The 18489-nt window shown below is 43.2% G+C and overlaps 2 protein-coding genes across 2 annotated transcripts in view; both read left to right on the top strand.

The window, feature by feature from the left end:
- PAOX (polyamine oxidase) overlaps positions 1–3935 on the top strand; it is a 37157-nt gene extending 33222 nt beyond the window's left edge. The window contains exons 6-7 of the mRNA XM_018564096.1: positions 2192–2349; positions 3724–3935. Of these exons, the coding sequence (XP_018419598.1) occupies positions 2192–2349; positions 3724–3873 (308 nt within the window). The 3' untranslated portion in view covers positions 3874–3935. The remainder of the gene's footprint in view (positions 1–2191; positions 2350–3723) is intronic.
- Positions 3936–17926: 13991 nt separating this feature from the next.
- The window catches only part of MTG1 (mitochondrial ribosome associated GTPase 1), a 17196-nt gene continuing 16633 nt past the window's right edge, over positions 17927–18489 (top strand). The window contains exon 1 of the mRNA XM_018564105.1: positions 17927–18137. Within this exon, the coding sequence (XP_018419607.1) occupies positions 18053–18137 (85 nt within the window). The 5' untranslated portion in view covers positions 17927–18052. The remainder of the gene's footprint in view (positions 18138–18489) is intronic.

Genomic DNA, 18489 nt, shown 5'->3' on the forward strand with positions numbered 1-18489 from the left:
GGGGGGGGGGTTGGGTGGTAGGAGAGATGTGGGCCAGGAGTGCCCATATTTTACTTCCACAGTTAATAGAAGCTAGCTATTGTCCCAAGAGGAGCAGAGTTTCCAGCAGTTCTTTGTTAGTCCTCGGATGTTCTGTTAATTGGTCCCCAGGAGAAAGCAGAGCCTCATACTAAAGAGAAGATGTGAGAGACAGTTATCGGTCTAATTTGGTCCATTTTAACAAACCACACCACAGTAAAGCTTTTTTTTTTTTAAAGAAGGTATTCAGAATTCTAATCCCATCACATATCCCAAAAATAAGAGCATTATTCCTCATTTCAGAACAGTGGGCAGGGCCATGCAAACCATTGCTTTTATGCCCCATAAGTCCAATCCACATCCAGAACCACTAGTGTGTAGTGCAAATATAGCCTAATATAATAAAGCCATTTATTCCAAACTGCATGCAGCTGTTTGGGCCTTTTGACCATTCTCATTGCAGTATATAGAAACCGTGGCTTCTATGAAGTAAGACTTGGGAACAAACAAGACAGTATGTCTTGAGGAGGTAGCTGTGTGGGGATGAATGAGGAGGTAGCTGTGTGGGGATGAATTGTTGGCACACTGTATTGACATTGTATGCCTTGAGGAGGTAGCTGTGTGGGGATGAATGAGGAGGTAGCTGTGTGGGGATGAATTGTTTGAGAACGTGATGTTTCAGTGGTTAGTTTGAGGTGGGATAGGCTTCCCTGAAGAGATAAGTCTTAAGGGATCACCTAAAGGCAGTCAGAGTGGGAGATAGATGAACAGGTTGGGGTAAAGAGCTCCAGAGGATGGGAGAGACCCTAGAGAAGTCATGGAGGCAAGCATGGGAGGAGTTGACAAGGAGCTTGAAAGCAGGAGGTCTTTGGAAGAGCGGAGGGGATGGGTATAGTGATACTTTGAGACAAGGTTTGAGATATAGCCAGGGGTGGAGTTTTGTACATGGCTTTGTAAGTGGTTGTTAATATTTTAAATTTTATCCTTTGGGCTATAGGAAGCCAGTGGAGGGATTGGCAGAGTGGGGTTGCAGACGCTGAGTGGTTGGTTAGGTGGATGAGTCTAGCAGCAGCATTCATAATAGACTGAATGGGGGGATAACTTGTGTAGACGTAGGCCAATGAGGAGGGAGTTGCAATAGTCAAGGCGAGAGATAACAAGTGAGTGGATGAGTAATTTTGCGGTTTCATTGGTGACGGAGGGGCGTATTTTAGAGATGTTACAAAGGTGAAGGCAGCAGGATTTGGATAGCGATTGGATGTGGGGCAGACAGGTGAAGTCCGAGTCAAGGATGACACCTAGCACCTTGGCATGGTATCCACTGAACTCCTCAATACACTGCATTCTATTGCCAGTGCTTGTCAATGGAGATTGCATGGTTATGTGCTTGGTTTTATCTACCTATTAACAATGAGTGTGCCTGAAACACTTGAACTCAATTTGGAGGACCTCACCTTCCTGCCCCACATACTTTTTGGCCATATAGTGTACTTTGGTTGGGGTTCTAAAGTTGTCCTCTAGATAGTTTACATTTTATAACTAAGCCACGTTACAGACACCAAAGTCTTTAAAGGAGAACTATGAGATGAGTGATTTCCACTCACCTCATAGTTCTAGCCGACCTGTGACAATGAGACTGTCGCAGGTCGGCTCAGTAGATCGGGAGGTGAGCGAACACATACCGGGTTCGCTCACCTCTCGATCCTGTCACGGCTCTCTGCCGTGACAGGGGGAGGGGCTGGATTCCCCTCTCCCCGCTCCGATCTGCCAGCACTGACTGGCGGAACGGACGGGGGAGGGGGCGGGTACAGCTGGCTCTGCCTCTAGATAGGCAGAGCCAGCTATCACTCACGCAGTTAGGCGGATCCCGACGTCCATGTCGGGATCCGCTCCGGCTGCGGCGTCTCAGTATAACGCGAGCTGTAGCTCGCGATATACTGAGCTTAGGGTAACGGGAGGACGCTAGTTTGTGTCCTCCCGTTACCCTAAGGAGAACTATGGGGAAAAACACTGACCCCATAGTTCTCCTTTAATTCTGTTATCAGTGCTTCTAAATAGAATAAATACGTGGAACAATTCCAGTACTTATGTAGCCAAGTCTGTATAAACAGTACTCAGGCAAAGGTGGTAATAAATCTGCATTTATCTTTACTCTTTCTCTTACTATATATAGGGAACCCTGAGCTCCCCCCACCCATCAGTATTCTGCGAAGCCAGTGGCACAGCCAGCCTTACACTGGTGGCTCCTACAGCTATGTGGCCGTGGGCAGTTCTGGAAGTGATATTCAGATTCTTGCAGAGCCTTTACCCAAAGATAAAGATGCTGTCAAGGTAAACCATGAGATGAAGCCAAGAAAAAAGTAAAGTAATTATAGGTTTAATGATTGAAAAAAATCCATGGTGTCTTTTGTTTTCATTTGTCTCACACTGCGGGCATGTTCACACTAGCCTGTCCGCTAAAACTCTGCGATTCAGCAGATGGGCTAGTGCTTTGTGGCAGTTTTGGCAGTGTGTGTTGTATCGAACACTGCCGCAGCTGTCACTGTTATATAAAATATATATATATATATACACATTTTAACTTTATTGGTAGTGTACAATGTGTACACTCCATTCAGGTCACCACACAGCAGCACGGTGACCTGCACCGTGCAATAAAATGCAGCATATTTGCATTTTATCGCAGTGTACACTGACTGCATATGTGTGAATGGGCTCTAAGTCTCTTCACCTTAAAAAAAAAAAAATTATACGTTTGTGGGAACTGGAGATGCAAATCTCACTCATCCCTTTGTGTTTGAACCTTAGTAGATATTAATTTTAGTAATTGCACAATTGGATTATTTTTTAATGATGTGATGATGTTTAGAGGTGAGATGGCAGAGTTATGGGGATAACTATGAATCAGTGAAAGTTTAGAGGGGTGAGATGGCCAAGAGTGATGGGATTTTCAGGAGGAATGAGAATAATTTGGACGAAGAGTATTTCTGAGTTGCATCCTAAAATGAAACGAATCTGCAAACCAAGGAGTGGCTTATTATCTTAAATACAGTTTAGAAACATGATGTTTAATATGCAAATATGAATGTTCAGCCTTGATGGGGATAATGGTAGGAATGTTGACCCAACCAAGCTTTCAGACTGGATTCACACCTTTATGTTTTTTGCTTGATGCATTTTCCATTTAGGCTGGGATCACACTTTTGTGGTGCATTAACACATGTTACATTACAGCAGCCTGTTCATTTTGAATGATCAGTCAAAGCTACCCAGCACAACAAAAACCGCACCTGACCCTTTTTTGGGAATGCAATGCTACCATGTGTTGCCATGCATTGCGGCACACTGCAGTGCAGGTGGGTTGCCTTAGTGCTTTGGCGTGCCATTCAAAGTTAATGGCACTGCAATACACATAACGTGCATTCACCCAATAGTGTTTTTTTCAACCTTAATCAATGGAAACCTAATGTCGACATATGCTTTGACGTGCACATCATGACCTACGATGTTAAAAATCAGTGTGGATACAATTGACTTTTGATGTGTTTCCATTTATTTCAGTGAAAACGCTTCATAAAAAAATCACATAGGTGGAAACGAGCCCTCAAAGTAACTCATTTACACCAAAGTGATAACTATCTAATAAGATTTTACTGAAGCTAGTAAAAGAATAAAATTTAGATAAATGTTTTCTCTTTTTCTTAGCCGCTACAGGTCCTTTTTGCTGGAGAAGCCACAGAAACAAACTTTTATTCTACAACTCATGGTGCCTTGATGTCCGGACGGAGAGAAGCACAGCGTCTAATTGACAAATATCCAGAGCTGGGAACTGCTGTCAGCAAGGCCAAGCTCTAACATATTTTCAGCAATGCATTGAAATGTCTAAATACTTTAAACAGTTTAACAGAAAATGCAATTACAAATATTGTTATAATCATACTTTTACCAAGAGAAAAAAAAGCATAGGGTACATAGAAATATAATATACTTAATTAGTTTGTAAATAATACATTTCAGAATTGTTTGAAGCTTTTGGTATTGTTGTTTTCTTAAAAGGGAACCTTTCTGAACTATCTTTTCAAAAAAACAATTAACTGTAATCTCACATAAACATTAAGAGCTTGGTAACAGCTTGAGAAACAGATATCCTGCATGTAACCGCACTTCCTGTTAAAGGCTGACAATTCTAAATCACTGCCTCACAATTCGCAAAAGATTTGTCAGTCTGCCAGTCATGCTCCTTGCCTTTTTCCTTTGGTCTGCCTATCTTATTGACCTAATGGGCAACACAATGGTCAATTGAAAGTGTACACATACCAGGCTGACAACACTGCTGCATAATTCTGAGGATAAGGTAAGAAAATATGCAACAGATTCATAATAAATATTTAAAGTGGAACTAAACCCATCTGTTCTTTACAGATGAGGACAGTGCCATCTTAGTCTCTATTTAGAGCTGAAGTTGACATGGTGCTGCACATGTGACCAGTTATTACACCAGCCAATAAGGGCTTTAAGGTTCGGTTCACAAGGTCACACTGGCAACTGTGACAGTTATTACTAGAAACATGTCTTAAATGTAACGTTTTTGGGAAGCTGTTAAATCAGTGGTCAATTTCCACTTAAACTGTATACAGTAAGGTAAGATGCCAGACAGACACAAAAAAAGTAAACAAATGTCAAATATATGCCAATCCTGTAACATGTGCATGGCCCTGAAATGGTGGAAAAACACGATTCTCAAAATCGTTCGTAAGGAGTACTTTAACCTCTTGCGGGCCTGCCACCGTATTAAAATGGCCGGTCCACTGGCGCATTGTTCCTATACGTCCTCCCGAGAACACCTGTGTGTGCGCGCAGCCGCTGCTCCTGCTGTCATTAGACAGCAGAGAACAGTGACTTTAGACACAGAGCTAATCATACCGGCTCTGTGTCCTGTGATTGGTTATCACAGCAATCACATTGCAATGTTTACAGCCTCTTACATCAGAGGCAGGGGAGAGTAAAATAAGTAATGAATGGATGAGCCATCCATTCTTTGCTTCCTAGAGTAAAGCAAGCTGCAGCAGCAGCAGCAGCAGCACCAGCAAAAAAAAAAAAAAAGTTTTAACCCTTTTACCCTCCCTCCTCTCCTATATGTTAGCTCCATTCTATCTCTACTCTGATGTGTATATTAACCCCTTCATCTCAGTTATCCTGCACATCTGTACATTAATCCCTTTATTTCCATCTTCCCACTGTATGTGACCTGTACAATAACCCTTTCACCCCCTTTTCCCTCTTTCTATGACCTGTACATTCATTGTATCTTGTGCACTATTACCAAGCTCCATGTTTTAAACCTCTCAATACCGGCATGTTTCTTCATTTACAAAAAATTGGGGATTAGCCAAAAATTAGATTACCTTGGAGTGTCTACTTTAAAAACAGTCAATGAATAATGTAAATCACCAGCACTCCGTAAATGAAATTTAAAAAAAGTCAATTTATTTGGACTAAACGTCACACATATCGCATAACCCAACGTTTCGGGACCACGCAGGGTCCCTTCATCAGGGTAAGTGAGAGATGTGACAAGTGAGCAAGACATACCATACCACATATATACCCCTTAGTGAGTGTGGAAAAAGTTTAAAGCCGCGCCCCATGACATCATCATGGCATCAGAGCACACCAGACAGGAAATTGCCATATACAATCTATAGTAAAAACCATAGTAAAAACACAGCATAAACATGTGTGCAAAGGAAAGTTTACAATCAATAAAATACCTGATATGTGCAGCCAGATCATGTTGGTATGTGGGCCGCGAGAAAAGGCCGGCAAACAGATCAGAGGGACAAGACGTTACGGCTTCACTATGAGTGAGCTATCAGCGTCAGCGGTCTCTATGGAACCCCCCGCGGCAGTGTGCGTGGGGATCAAGTCCCCGCCCAAGGATTATGATGCGCATGTGCAGTAAGGAGCTGAGCCAAGGCCAAGCAGATCACGGGAATCGCAAAATGCAAACAAGGAGGGAGGAGCCAGTATAATAGTCTTCCCTACATATACCAGGGAGCAGGGGCATTTAAGGATATAAACGCAGTAATCGGAAAGGCAATTAAAGTATCCATGAATAGCATATTTTTTTCCCGTATGTGGGAGTGAGAAAAACTCACCAGTAATTAAGGAGTTGCAAATATTACAATTGTAACAAAATGCAAACTAGAAATCCGGGCAGCAAAAACTGAGTGCGAATGTAAAATTTATAGCAGCCCTTCCTGGTGGAAAATATGTGTTTTGTAATGCCATATTTATTACATGGATCCGCGCAAACCATTAAGTCTCAAATTGATTTATTTCTTGAGTAGACCACACAAGGTGTTTTTTTGACACTCGGGACCAACGTCCTATCTGCCTTTAATATATTCATATTACGCTTAAGTGTATGTCTAACATGTCGGGAATGTGAATGAAAGTTTGTGATCAATAATGCATGGTCAGGGTCAACCAATCTTGGTTTGGGTGATTGGAATTTGATTATCACCATCTCCCCTGTGCGTTTTAATATGTGATGAGGGTAACCCCTATCCCAAAATTTACAATACATTTTCTGCAGTTGTAATGCTCGGTCACCAGGATCAGAGCAAATGCGCTTCACTCTGATGAACTGAGAGACAGGCAAGGATTCTCTCAGACCATCAGGGTGTGCACTATTATAGGACAACAGGGTGTTACCATTAGTGGGTTTGGTATATAGGGAAGTGGTGATCCGCCCCTCATTAACCCCAACTAACACATACAGGTCTGTGAGGCCTTACGGTTAAACACAATACCTTGTACCAGTGTGTTCAGATATTGTACAAACATTTGTATATTTTCACCTGGTCCAGTCCACACCACAAATACATCATCTATGTATCGAGTCCACATTTTCACATGTACAAAAAATTCAGATGGAAAAATAAACAAATCTTCCAAATACCTCACAAAAAGATTTGCATAGGATGGAGCAACAGAGCTGCCCACCGCAGTACCTTTAATTTGAAAATAATATTGCTTCTCAAAGCGGAAATAATTATTCTCCAATATCATTTTAAGTCCTTCCAAAATAAACTCTGTCTGGAGGGATGGTGACTCTCTCAAAGCAAGAAAATAGCCAACTGCTTGTAATCCCAAGGCTGTTAGAATACATGTATATAGGGACGTTATGTGTATCGTAAGTAAAGTCCAACTCGATTGAAAAGAATCGATGCTCCCTAATTTATCAATAAAGTAATTCGTGTCACGTGTGAATGAAGGGAATGCTTTCACAAGCTGTTGGAAGAAATCGTCCAAAAGCATAGCAAGTGGTTGCAATACCAATCCAGTACCTGCAATTATGGGTCTATAGGTAAGCGGGTTCTTCCCCTTATGAATCTTTGGTAAGCCATATTTTAAGTGTGTACTAGGGTGTTGATTGTATAGCCATTCATAAACACCCTCAGAGATCCATCTCTGGCTCAAGGCTAACTCTATGAATGATGACAACTTATGTCAAATAGAAAACAATGGGTCATGTGCAATAGGGAGATAACTAGATATATCAGATAGTAACTGTTAGACATACACTTAAGCGTAATATGAATATATTAAAGGCAGAAAGGATGTTGGTCCCGTCAGAAAAACACATTGTGTGGTCTACTCTAGAAATAAATCAATTCGGGACTTTTTGGTTTGCGCGGATCCATGTAATAAATATGACATTCCAAAACACATCTTTTCCACCAGGAAGGGCTGCTATAAATGTTACAATTGTAATATGTGTAACTCCTTGATTACTGGTGAGTTTTTCTCACACCCACATACGGGAAAGAAATATGCTATTCATGAATACTTTAATTGCCTTTCCGATTACTGCGTTTATATCCTTAAATGCCCCTGCTCCCTGGTATATGTAGGGAAGACTATAAACCAATTTAAAAAACGTTACCAGAAACATAAAGTGGTATTAAGCAAGAGATTGATTTCAAACGAAAGGGCAAGGACATTGACCCCAACAAACCAGTGGCGATACATTTTGCACAATTCAGCCATCAGGTACACAAATTAAGAGCCATGGTTATCGAACAGATACCAAAACCCCACCAGGGAGGTAATCGGGACAACATCCTATTACGTAGCGAGGCGTTCTGGACATACACGCTTAATACGGTGAAACCCAGGGGTCTAAACACTACTATGTCGTTATCATGCTTTCTGACTGATTGATGCATTCTGTGCTTCGTTCCATGTTCTATTGATTTATTCTTTATGTAATTCGTTCCATGTCCCATCGATTTATTCTCAATGTAATATTGATTCTTTATATTGTGCTTTTAGATGCATTGATTTCACATTTTCTTACTCATTTTATCTCTATTTATACTCTATTTTTGGTTTATGTTGCTCACTTTTGTTATTTTTCAATACTTTTTTCCGATTTCTTTTCCTTGTTCTCCTTCTTATTTTTCTTTACTTTATGGCCTTGGTTTATTCCCCCTTTAAACTGATTCCTTACGATCTTGGTATGTGGACCGCTCGGTGTGAAATTGGCTTATACTGGCTCCTCCCTCCTTGTTTGCATTTTGCGAGTCCCGTGGTCTGCGAGGCTCTGGCTTTGCTCCTTACTGCACATGCGCATCATGACGTTTCGTGATGTTCCTCTACCCCAAACTCGCTCATCCATGTCTTTATGGACCTTGCTTTGTGCACTGGTGCGCAGTCATGTTGGAACAGGAAGGGGCCATCCCCAAACTGTTCCCACAAAGTTGGGAGCATGAAATTGTCCAAAATGTCTTGGTATACTGATGCCTTAAGAGTTCCCTTCACTGGAACTAAGGGGCCAAGCCCAACCCCTGAAAAACATCCCCACACCATAATCCTCCCTCCACCAAACTTTACACTTGGCACAATGCAGTCAGGCAAGTACCATTCTCCTGGCAACCGCCAAACCCAGACACGTCCATCAGATTGCTAGACAGAGAAGCGTGATTCGTCACTTCAGAGAACACGTCTCCACTTCCCTAGAGTCCAGTGGCGGCGTGCTTTACACGACTGTATCTGACGCTTTGCATTGCACTTGGTGATGTAAGGCTTGGATGCAGCTTCTCAGCCATGGAAACCCATCCTATGAAGCTTTCTACGCACTGTTGTTGTGCCAATCTGACGACCACACGAAGTTTGGAGGTCTGTAGCTATTGGCGACTTCTGCGCACTGTGCGCTTCACCATGCGCTGACCCCGCTCTGTCATTTTTACGTGGCCTACCATTTCGTGGCTGAGTTACTGTTGTTCCCAGTTGCTTCCACCTTGTTATAATACCACTAACAGTTGACCATGGAATATTTAGTAGGAAGGAAATTTCACGGATTGGCTTATTGCACAGGTGGCAACCTATCACGGTACCACGCTTGAATTCACTGAGCTCCTGAGAGCGACCCATTCTTTCACAAATGATTGTAGAAGCAGTCGGCATGCCTAGGTGCTTGATTTTATAGACCTGTGGCCATGGAGGTGATTGGAACACTTGAATCCAACGATTTGGAGGGGTGTCCCAATACGTTTGGCAATATAGTGTGTGTGTGTGTGTGTGTGTGTGTATGTATATATATTAGTGCCCATTCACACTGCCCATTGCGGGTTACAGAGTACTACTTCTGTTGGCTGGAATGCTTGACTGCCAGGTTTTCTGCCTGTTTAGATATTGGGCTATTGCTAGGGACCCGATGGTGGTGCAGGCTGTCACCTGCTCATTACATTTTGGGTGTATGTGCAGTCTTGACCTGCATTGTGAGTGGTCGTTGTCTGCATGTGTTTTGGGTTTCCTGAGGAAACCCACAGTAGTGGTAGCCTAGTAACCTGATGGGGGGTCTTGTTCCCCTTCGGGAGTCGAGAAGGTCTCCTTTGGTTGCTCTTGGGTTTTGTCTACTTAGGCTTAGCTCAGCCTGTGGGTGGTCAGTTTACATCCTTGGTCCTCCAGTTTTCTTTTACCCTGGTGGGGTCAACTTCTGCTTGAAGGCTCATTCCCCTTCTTGGGGGCGTAGGATAGACCCTTACAGTCTTGGGTGGTCGATGCCTTAGTTTCGGTGTGGGAGTTTTTTTCCAGGGACTACTGGCTACCTTTCCTTTGTCGGCCCTATCCTTAGATTAGACCTTCACATATATGTTGCTTTGAAGTGTCCGTTATTTTCAACGCCTTACCTGGTGGTGCCCAGCGCCTTTGATCTCTGAGCCTTGCAGCTTGTTGTCCTGGTGGTTTCCATATGGACGTCACGGGGATATCTTTGTCTCTCTCCCTCGGAAATCCTTCGAGCTTTGCACAGTGGCAGTATCATAGCTGATGAGGTTTATCTGGGGCACAATTATTGCTAATTGAAAACTTTTCCCAATATCCCCGCCTGACGACTTTAAAATATAGCCGGTACTGGCAATTTTTGACAGTCTATACCAAGACTGGTATAGGAAAAATAAATCTGCGCTCCTGGATATGGCTAAATTGTACTTGTATCAAAAAGCAGCTATGAAAATAAAGGAGGTGAACCGCCTTTAGATAGATAGAGTACTTGAAACACAGCGCTAGAGATAAAGTCAACAAAATATGTGTAAATATTCACAGATTGGGTTAAGTGATCAGTGGATATCATTGTATAAATTATGTGTATTCGAAACAGTCATAAAAAGTAAACGAAAAAGATGGTTTGTATCACTATGTGAACAACATAAAGTGTAGCCTATGGCTAATAGATATAAATGACATTCAAACGTAAGTGAATAATCGTGATGAACTTAGATGACAAAGAATAAATAGTAAAATTGAATAATAATAAATAGATAAAATCAGGTTCGATTAAGATTAAGTAATAATAGATGATAGTAGATGGATAAAATCAGCTTCGATTAGTGACTATAATACGGCATTACAACTTCATTGGAAATATATAACACAGTATCAGAAAAAACGTCTCAAAAAGATTACAGTGAATAATCTGTGACAGTTTTTTCAAAAAAGCTGAAACAAAAAAAAGAATAGCATTCAGTGATCTATATTAATCTTGAATTGTTTCTTTAAATAAGTGAAGGCGATGCCAGAGGCAGCAATGTTCAATGGGCGATATGAAGAGTAGATACTGTCAAAAAATAGGCAATGTAAGAACAGGACAGGGGGGGTTTTGAATGCTATTCTTTTTTTTGTTTCAGCTTTTTTGAAAAAACTGTCACAGATTATTCACTGTAATCTTTTTGAGACGTTTTTTCTGATACTGTGTTATATATTTCCAATGAAGTTGTAATGCCGTATTATATTCACTAATCGAAGCTGATTTTATCCATCTACTATCATCTATTATTACTTAATCTTAATCGAAGCTGATTTTATCTATTTATTATTATTCAATTTTACTATTTATTCTTTGTCATCTAAGTTCATCACGATTATTCACTTACGTTTGAATGTCATTTATATCTATTAGCCATAGGCTACACTTTATGTTGTTCACATAGTGATACAAACCATCTTTTTCGTTTACTTTTTATGACTGTTTCGAATACACATAATTTATACATTGATATCCACTGATCACTTAACCCAATCTGTGAATATTTACACATATTTTGTTGACTTTATCTCTAGCGCTGTGTTTCAAGTACTCTATACCAAGACTGGAACTGACTCATCCCCTGGCTTCACAGGGTCTGGTCCTTGGTGTTGTTCACGGCAGTTGCTATTCTGCGATGTGCTCCTTCTAGTTGTGCAGGTATGTGGGATGTTAGTGGCCTTCTGGGTGCAGTCTCTTGCTCCCGGTTCCTCTCTGAGGGGCCTGTCGGCCTGAGCTTGGCCAGACTGCCTTGTTTGGTACCATCTCCCCTTGTTCCTCGTTGGGGACCCAGGTACTTTGAAAAAGATTTCCCCTGCCCCAGTACAATCATATGATAGAAATGCAGATGATTTCCTTTCTGTCGGACTGCCACAGTCTGTGGTACTCGTTGGTGCAGGAGGCTCTTACACGGATAGCATTCTGTCTTCTGCATTCCTTTTGAAGACTTTTAGTGTGATGGTTGTTCCTGCATCACTGTACTTCCTGGCGGGTCTCTCTTCCAGGTTTACAACTTCTGTTTTACTAACTAGTATTCTTTTCCGGCGGGGCCTGGGTGGTTCGAGGTAGCAAGGTTTGTGGTTTTTGTTGGGTAGGAATGCTCATTCTTGTTTTGTCTGTTGCTCTATGCCAGGGCATGCACTCCAGACCGATAGTAGGTCTCTGCTTCAAATTGTTCCTGGACTCTTGTTTTGAGTGGGGGATTCTGGATGTTGTGATGGCTGTAGTACTGTTGGCTCGCAGGTTCTGCATCTGAATGGACCTGTTGTCTCCAGAAAAGGGAACCTCTGGTGGATGTTCTGGTTGTTTCCTTGTCCCGTGGGATCTGTATTGCCTGGTCTATGCTTTCTTGTTTTGGATTTGACTAAACGTGGGGGATCTCTATTCCTTCTCTGATGTAGGCTCTCCAGATCTCTCTGCCATGCTGTTTTCCGGGGCCTTACTTTTTGGCCTAGAGACGCTTGGGCCAGTGAAACCAAGGATTTTCGAGATGTCCCTCCAGGCTATGGCACGGGGGCCATCTCCTACTAGGGCTTCCATTGCTCCTGGGAGGTATTCCGTGCGAGTTTGGGATTAGATCCTGCTTTATCTTTGTAGGGTGAATCTTAGTTTCATTTTGTAGCTGGCTTGGACTGGTTCTTGTACCTGGGCACCTTTTGTGGGGCTGGTCTGTGCATTTGTTTCTCATCCTGAGTCTGTCAGCCTTCTGCTTTTTCACTCGCATGTTGCTTTGTCTTCTCTGTGGGTTTAGGTGAGGTGTACATGTGCTCTTGGGACTTCAAGCACATGGCAAGGCTTGCAGCTGTTTTTTGGGGGGGACCGATGTCTGCAGGCACTTCTCTTTTTTTCCTCCAGTATGTCTCATGCCTGTGCTTAGTTTTTTTTGTACTCACCGTAAAATCCTTTTCTCTGCGTTCATTGAAGGACACAGTACCCACCCTTCTGGTTGTTATGTTTTGCCAGTATTTGTTCTATGTAATGCCTTGTACTACTGTAACTACTTGTGACTAACTGAACAGGCTCTAACTCTTAGGGGGTTTGGCCACCGTCAGGGTCCGCCCCTAGGGCGAGCTTTTGTTTTGTGCCTAGTGTCCTATTCCTGAAGGTGATGCTATAAACCCATTGGTAAGTACAAAAATCCCTTTTTTTTTTCTTTTTTTTTACAGTAAACTGCTATATGCAGTAGCAAATTTGATCTTTGCTTCAGAGGGCAAAAGGCCAAATGGACTGAATGAAGGATTCTTGTAGCATTTCGGACCTCAAGGCCCTGACTGTATACATTTACCCCAAAACATTCTGGGTGGAATCAACCAGATCTATAATTTCTTCCCGTAACCAGTGGGACTTGCTGAGTTTTCTGTAGTGTCTCTGCACTATCAATTTGTGGCCCTTTCATTTAGCCTTTCTTCTGCAATTAAGGTATTCACCAAGGTGCTGGCCCCAGTGGTGGCTTTGTTGCACTCAGTCAGTCATAATGTCAGTCACTCTCAGTTAGATCCAGTTGGGCAATGCCATGTGGCATCATACATCAATCATCAGAAAGGAACTGTCTCCCTGGACCTTCGGCCCCAGGACCCCTTCGGTTGAGTAGAACCGAAGGGCTGCTGTACGGGCTATTCACTTGAGCCCGTACAGCTACCGAAGTTGGCCGAGCGGCTCAGTCGAGGCGAAGTACTAGTACTACATAGTACTATGTGTCCCCAGTTATTGTGTCCCCAGTTATTGTATACTATGTGTCCCCAGTTATTTACAAACACCGGAGTGATCAGACGATCACTCCGGTGTTTGCTGTAAACAGAGGGATCGTTAAATATCAATGATATTTAACGATTCCTCGCTCGGCCACGCTACAGAGCCGCTGTCATCCAAAAACTGACAGGATGATAGCGGCTCCGATCACTATGCCGCTCGGCCATCCTGAATTGCGGCCAGCCGCCGCTTGCTCCCGGGACCCCCACGCCAGTGATTTTATTACGGATCCCCGCTGCCACAGATCCTACAAGCAGCGGGGATCCATGGAGTCTCTCATCTCTCCCTGGGGTGGCTCCAGGGAGGGATGAGCGACTCCAGATGCTGGCGGCCGACAGCAGCGGTGCCGGCAGGGGCGCCCGGTATTTTCAGTAATAGCGGTCATCAGCGGCTTGTGAGCCGCTGATGACAGCTATTGTTTTGACGGGGACAGTCAGCTGAACAGATAATTGCAGAAACGTCACCAGCACACCAAATCCTTGTAGGATCAAAGTTCGTAGATTTTATTGCAAACTCATGTCAGTTACACAAGCGCTTTCGGGGCCACACTGGGTCCCTTCAGCAAAGCGCTTGTGTAACTGACATGAGTTTGCAATAAAATCTACGAACTTTGATCCTACAAGGATTTGGTGTGCTGGTGACGTTTCTGCAATTATCTGTATTTGGCGGCGCCATCCGCAGTCATTCCGAGCACCCCTCCCCGATCACTGGGTCATACCGGTAAGGAGTGCAACTAGCCTTTTCTTTTTTTTAGTCAGCTGAACAGTTCTGCCATAATCTTATGGTCGCTAAATCGACCATGAGCTTATAGCAGAACTGTAAATGCCACCGACGTAAGGCATACTGAGCTGGCCAGCCGGGAACACTTTTGTTCCGCTGTATGCTTTAAGTCGGTGGCAGCGAAAGGGTTAAAGCAAGGTGCACATGGAAGGGCTTTACATAGCACAAAAATTTCCCAGCCAGGCTGCAAATAAAATACACTGTCTAACTATGTAGGTTAAAAACAGAGGTTTTAGTTGCACAACTTTTGCAAAATATGTGGAAGCCACACTGCCTCATCAAGGCCCCTCTGTGGAGTGTGGTCCTACCCATGAGATACATACACATGTGCATATGCACGCATTTGCATGTATGTTCACAATGGACGTTAGCACCAAGCGGGCTATTTGAACCTGCCTAGGCTCATTGCTGATTGGTCTTTCAGCTGTATTCCTGAGACTTGTGATCTCTGATCTTAAACTTTGTGCCTGACCTGTGTTACTAAACGGACATCTGTCTGACCTGCCCTTGGATTTCCCTTGCATACCAATGGTTGCTAATTACCTCCATTACTATATGTAGCCTGGACTTCTGACCAAGATTCTGCTCCCTGACTTTTTACCTCACTGCCTGCACTCTTGCCTCTGCTTCTTCCTGACCTTGATTCTGCTTACAATATGGTGCTTTGCTGCTTATCTGTTACTGACCCCAGCCTGTGCCCTGACCCCACCTATATCTGAACCTGGTCATCCTCTGTGAATAAACGGCTCTATTCCTGCACATCTGATGTCAGCACTCCCGAGTTCCAGTCACCAGTTCTTGCACCTAGGCACTTGTGTCCTTCTATTGGCCTTGCAGACACTGTCTTACAGTAGCTTTTAGAGATGCTCAGATAAGAATTGTGCAACTCTGGATTTTTGCCTCCAGGTTCAGGTCCAAGGATCTACTGGCAGAAGCAGTGAATACACTAGTGGCTCTGCGGGATCAGTACACCCTATTCTATGCCTTTTCTCCCTGCAAGCTTCTACCTTGCCTGCTCCCCTGGTTTGTGATCCTGTTTCTTTGTCACTAACTTGAATGGCATGGCTGTTGAAACCCAGATTCTAAGGGACAAGGTCATCTCTGTGTCTGTAATTCTTACAATGCACAAGGCATAGGAAGTCCACATGAGGTATATCAGATGTGGATGGCATACTGCATGATTTGGATCCTCAGTTGAGTCTGAGATCGTGGATCCTTAGTCTCCCTCCGATCTCCATCCTGACAGTGGATTTTTTTTCGGTGCTGGGCTCCTATGGAAAGCAGGTGTATGCGTGGGGGGTTCTGGAGGGGTGATGCCACTAACAGGACTCTACAAGTGATTGGGTGGTAAGACATTCCAGAGCTGGCAGAAGAATGTACCGGTATATTATAAAAAACAGCTCGCGACTGCTCTTTTTTGCTTAGCAGCTTGTTTATGTGCTCTTACTACCCTACTGTAGCATAGTTACTGTTTATATGCTTATAGTGCAAATGTACCCTATTTGTTTGCATCCTAACAATCTATAAGGTACATTTGAACTATACACATGTAAATGTTAGCACAGATGTTACAGGTTATGGACAAGATTTATGTAGTAAGATCCTGCATGAAATCATATGCTGGTGCGCATGACCCCTAACTAGGGTTGCCACCTTTTCTTTCAGCAAAACCCGAACACTCTAGCGACGTATGGAAATGTATTTGGAAAAATGAGTCACGGCTTACATAGTTACATAGTATTTGAGGTTGAATAAAGACATATGTCCATCAAGTCCAACCTATTTGTGTATGTGTATGGTCCTACTGATGTGTAGTATGTATAGGTCCCTGTGTGTTTTCAATCTTAAGAGTACTTGTACCCCTGTATATTACGGTCCCTGAGGAAATCGACCAATCGCCTCTTGAATGATTTCACACTCTCAGCCGAAATCACAGCCTGTGGCAGCGAGTTCCACACCCTGACCGATCTAACTGAGAAAAAAAAACCTTTGCCTCGTGTGCTGAAATTTTTTTCTCCACCAATTTTAGGTGGTGGCCTCTCGTCCTTGTCATGGAGTTAATTGTAAAAGGTTTGCTGCTAATGTTGCTATCCCTGGTAAACATTTTATACATGGAAATCATGTCCCCCCCTTAATCTCCTTACTTCCAAAGAGAACATACTTAAATTTAGTAGCCTGTTCTCATAGCTCAGATCCTCCATCCCCTTTATGAGTTTGGTCGCCCTCCTCTGGACTCTTTCCATATATACTTTCCTAAGTAAAGATCACAGTCAAGACTATTTTCAGTGGGGAGGCAGTAGCCCCTATCTTAATTTTGGTTGCCCCTGTCTGCCTGACATCATGTGTCCAGGTTTCAGTTGCCATGAAACCCAGACACAGCATTCAAAACCCAGACTGTCCAGGTGAATCCTGGACAGGTGGCAACCCTACCCCTAACATATATGGGCAATATTATACTTTCACATCCAGCCTCCCAGTCATAGGAAATAACTGGGAAACTGGAAGTGAAAGGCCTGAGATGAGAAAGGCAATATAAAAGAAAGTATCATATCCCCAATCTGTACCCCTGATAAACAACTTAAGAAGTCAAAGTAGTTGGGTTCCGGGAAAGCTGGTAAAAGAAAAACAGTTACACATGGGGAAAATATACATAGGAGTGTGTTTTTAAAAAAAATGAGAGCAGTTTTTAAGTGCTTATAAAGAAGTATTTTAAACTGTACAATGTTATGTACCAATGACAATCGGAGAATTGGTCTTCAAACGCATGACATTGATCTTGGAGTGAGGCTCTGAACATAGGACACTGATGTGAGTGTGAGGCTTGGAACACATGACAAGATGCGAGAGTAAGGTTTGGAGCACATGAGAAGATGTGAGGCTTGGATCACATAACACCATCTCAGAATGAGGCTTGGAACACATGACACCAATGTGAGAGTGAGGTTTCGAACACATGACAATCAGAATGAGGATTGGATCACATGGCAGCAATGTGAGAGTGAGGCTTGGATCACATGACACCGATGTGAGAGTGAGGCTTGGTATTTGAGTACAGAAGGAAGGAAAAAGATCCACGTTTGGAAGAACAACAACAACAACGTGGAAGAGGGGAACTAGAGGTGATATGAGATGAGGTAATGTAATGGCTGAGTACGTTTAGCAGGGATTCTGCCCACACTAGGCTGATATGCTTTCATTATTATCTCCTCTACATTTGACAGATAAGAAAACATGACCCTCTTCATCCAGACACACTTCTCTGGAGTTCCAAGTATAATCTGATGATGATTAAGATTGGAGAGTGATTGGAAATTTTGAAGCATTGTTTCTGGGAGGACCGCTAAACTCGTTGGACTCTGGTGCTACATTTATTTTTCTCCCCCCTTAGGTAGAAGCAGGTTCTTTACTTGTACGATGAGGCTTAGCAGTCTGCTCCGCTTTCCCTATGACTTTGGGGGGCGTGAGGTGGTGCACTGGTTCCCTGGACATATGGCTAAAGGTGAGGCGTGAAAGCCACACAGGATCCATGGCTTTTGTATGAGGTTATGTTGATTTGGCGTGGCTGGGGGGTGTGTGTACAGAATGCAGATATCTACAGAACATATAGAAATTGCTAATCCAGACACAACTTTAATTGATCCCTCAATAGCCACAAAGCCACTTTGTGTGCTTCAGATGTCTTTGCAAACTTAGATATTACACTGTAAAAGGTGCAGATACTTAACTGTGCTGCACATAGCCTGCACAGAGAGCAGAGCTGAGGAAGGAACCCAGCAGGTCCCAGCCACTACAGGAGAGGACAGACACAGGGTAAGTCACCCTCATTAGTGACACCCCCGTGTCTCGTCTCC

Source organism: Nanorana parkeri, unplaced genomic scaffold (assembly GCF_000935625.1).
Source record: "Nanorana parkeri isolate BGI_ZX_2015 unplaced genomic scaffold, ASM93562v1 scaffold725, whole genome shotgun sequence".
NCBI classification, from domain to species: domain Eukaryota; kingdom Metazoa; phylum Chordata; class Amphibia; order Anura; family Dicroglossidae; genus Nanorana; species Nanorana parkeri.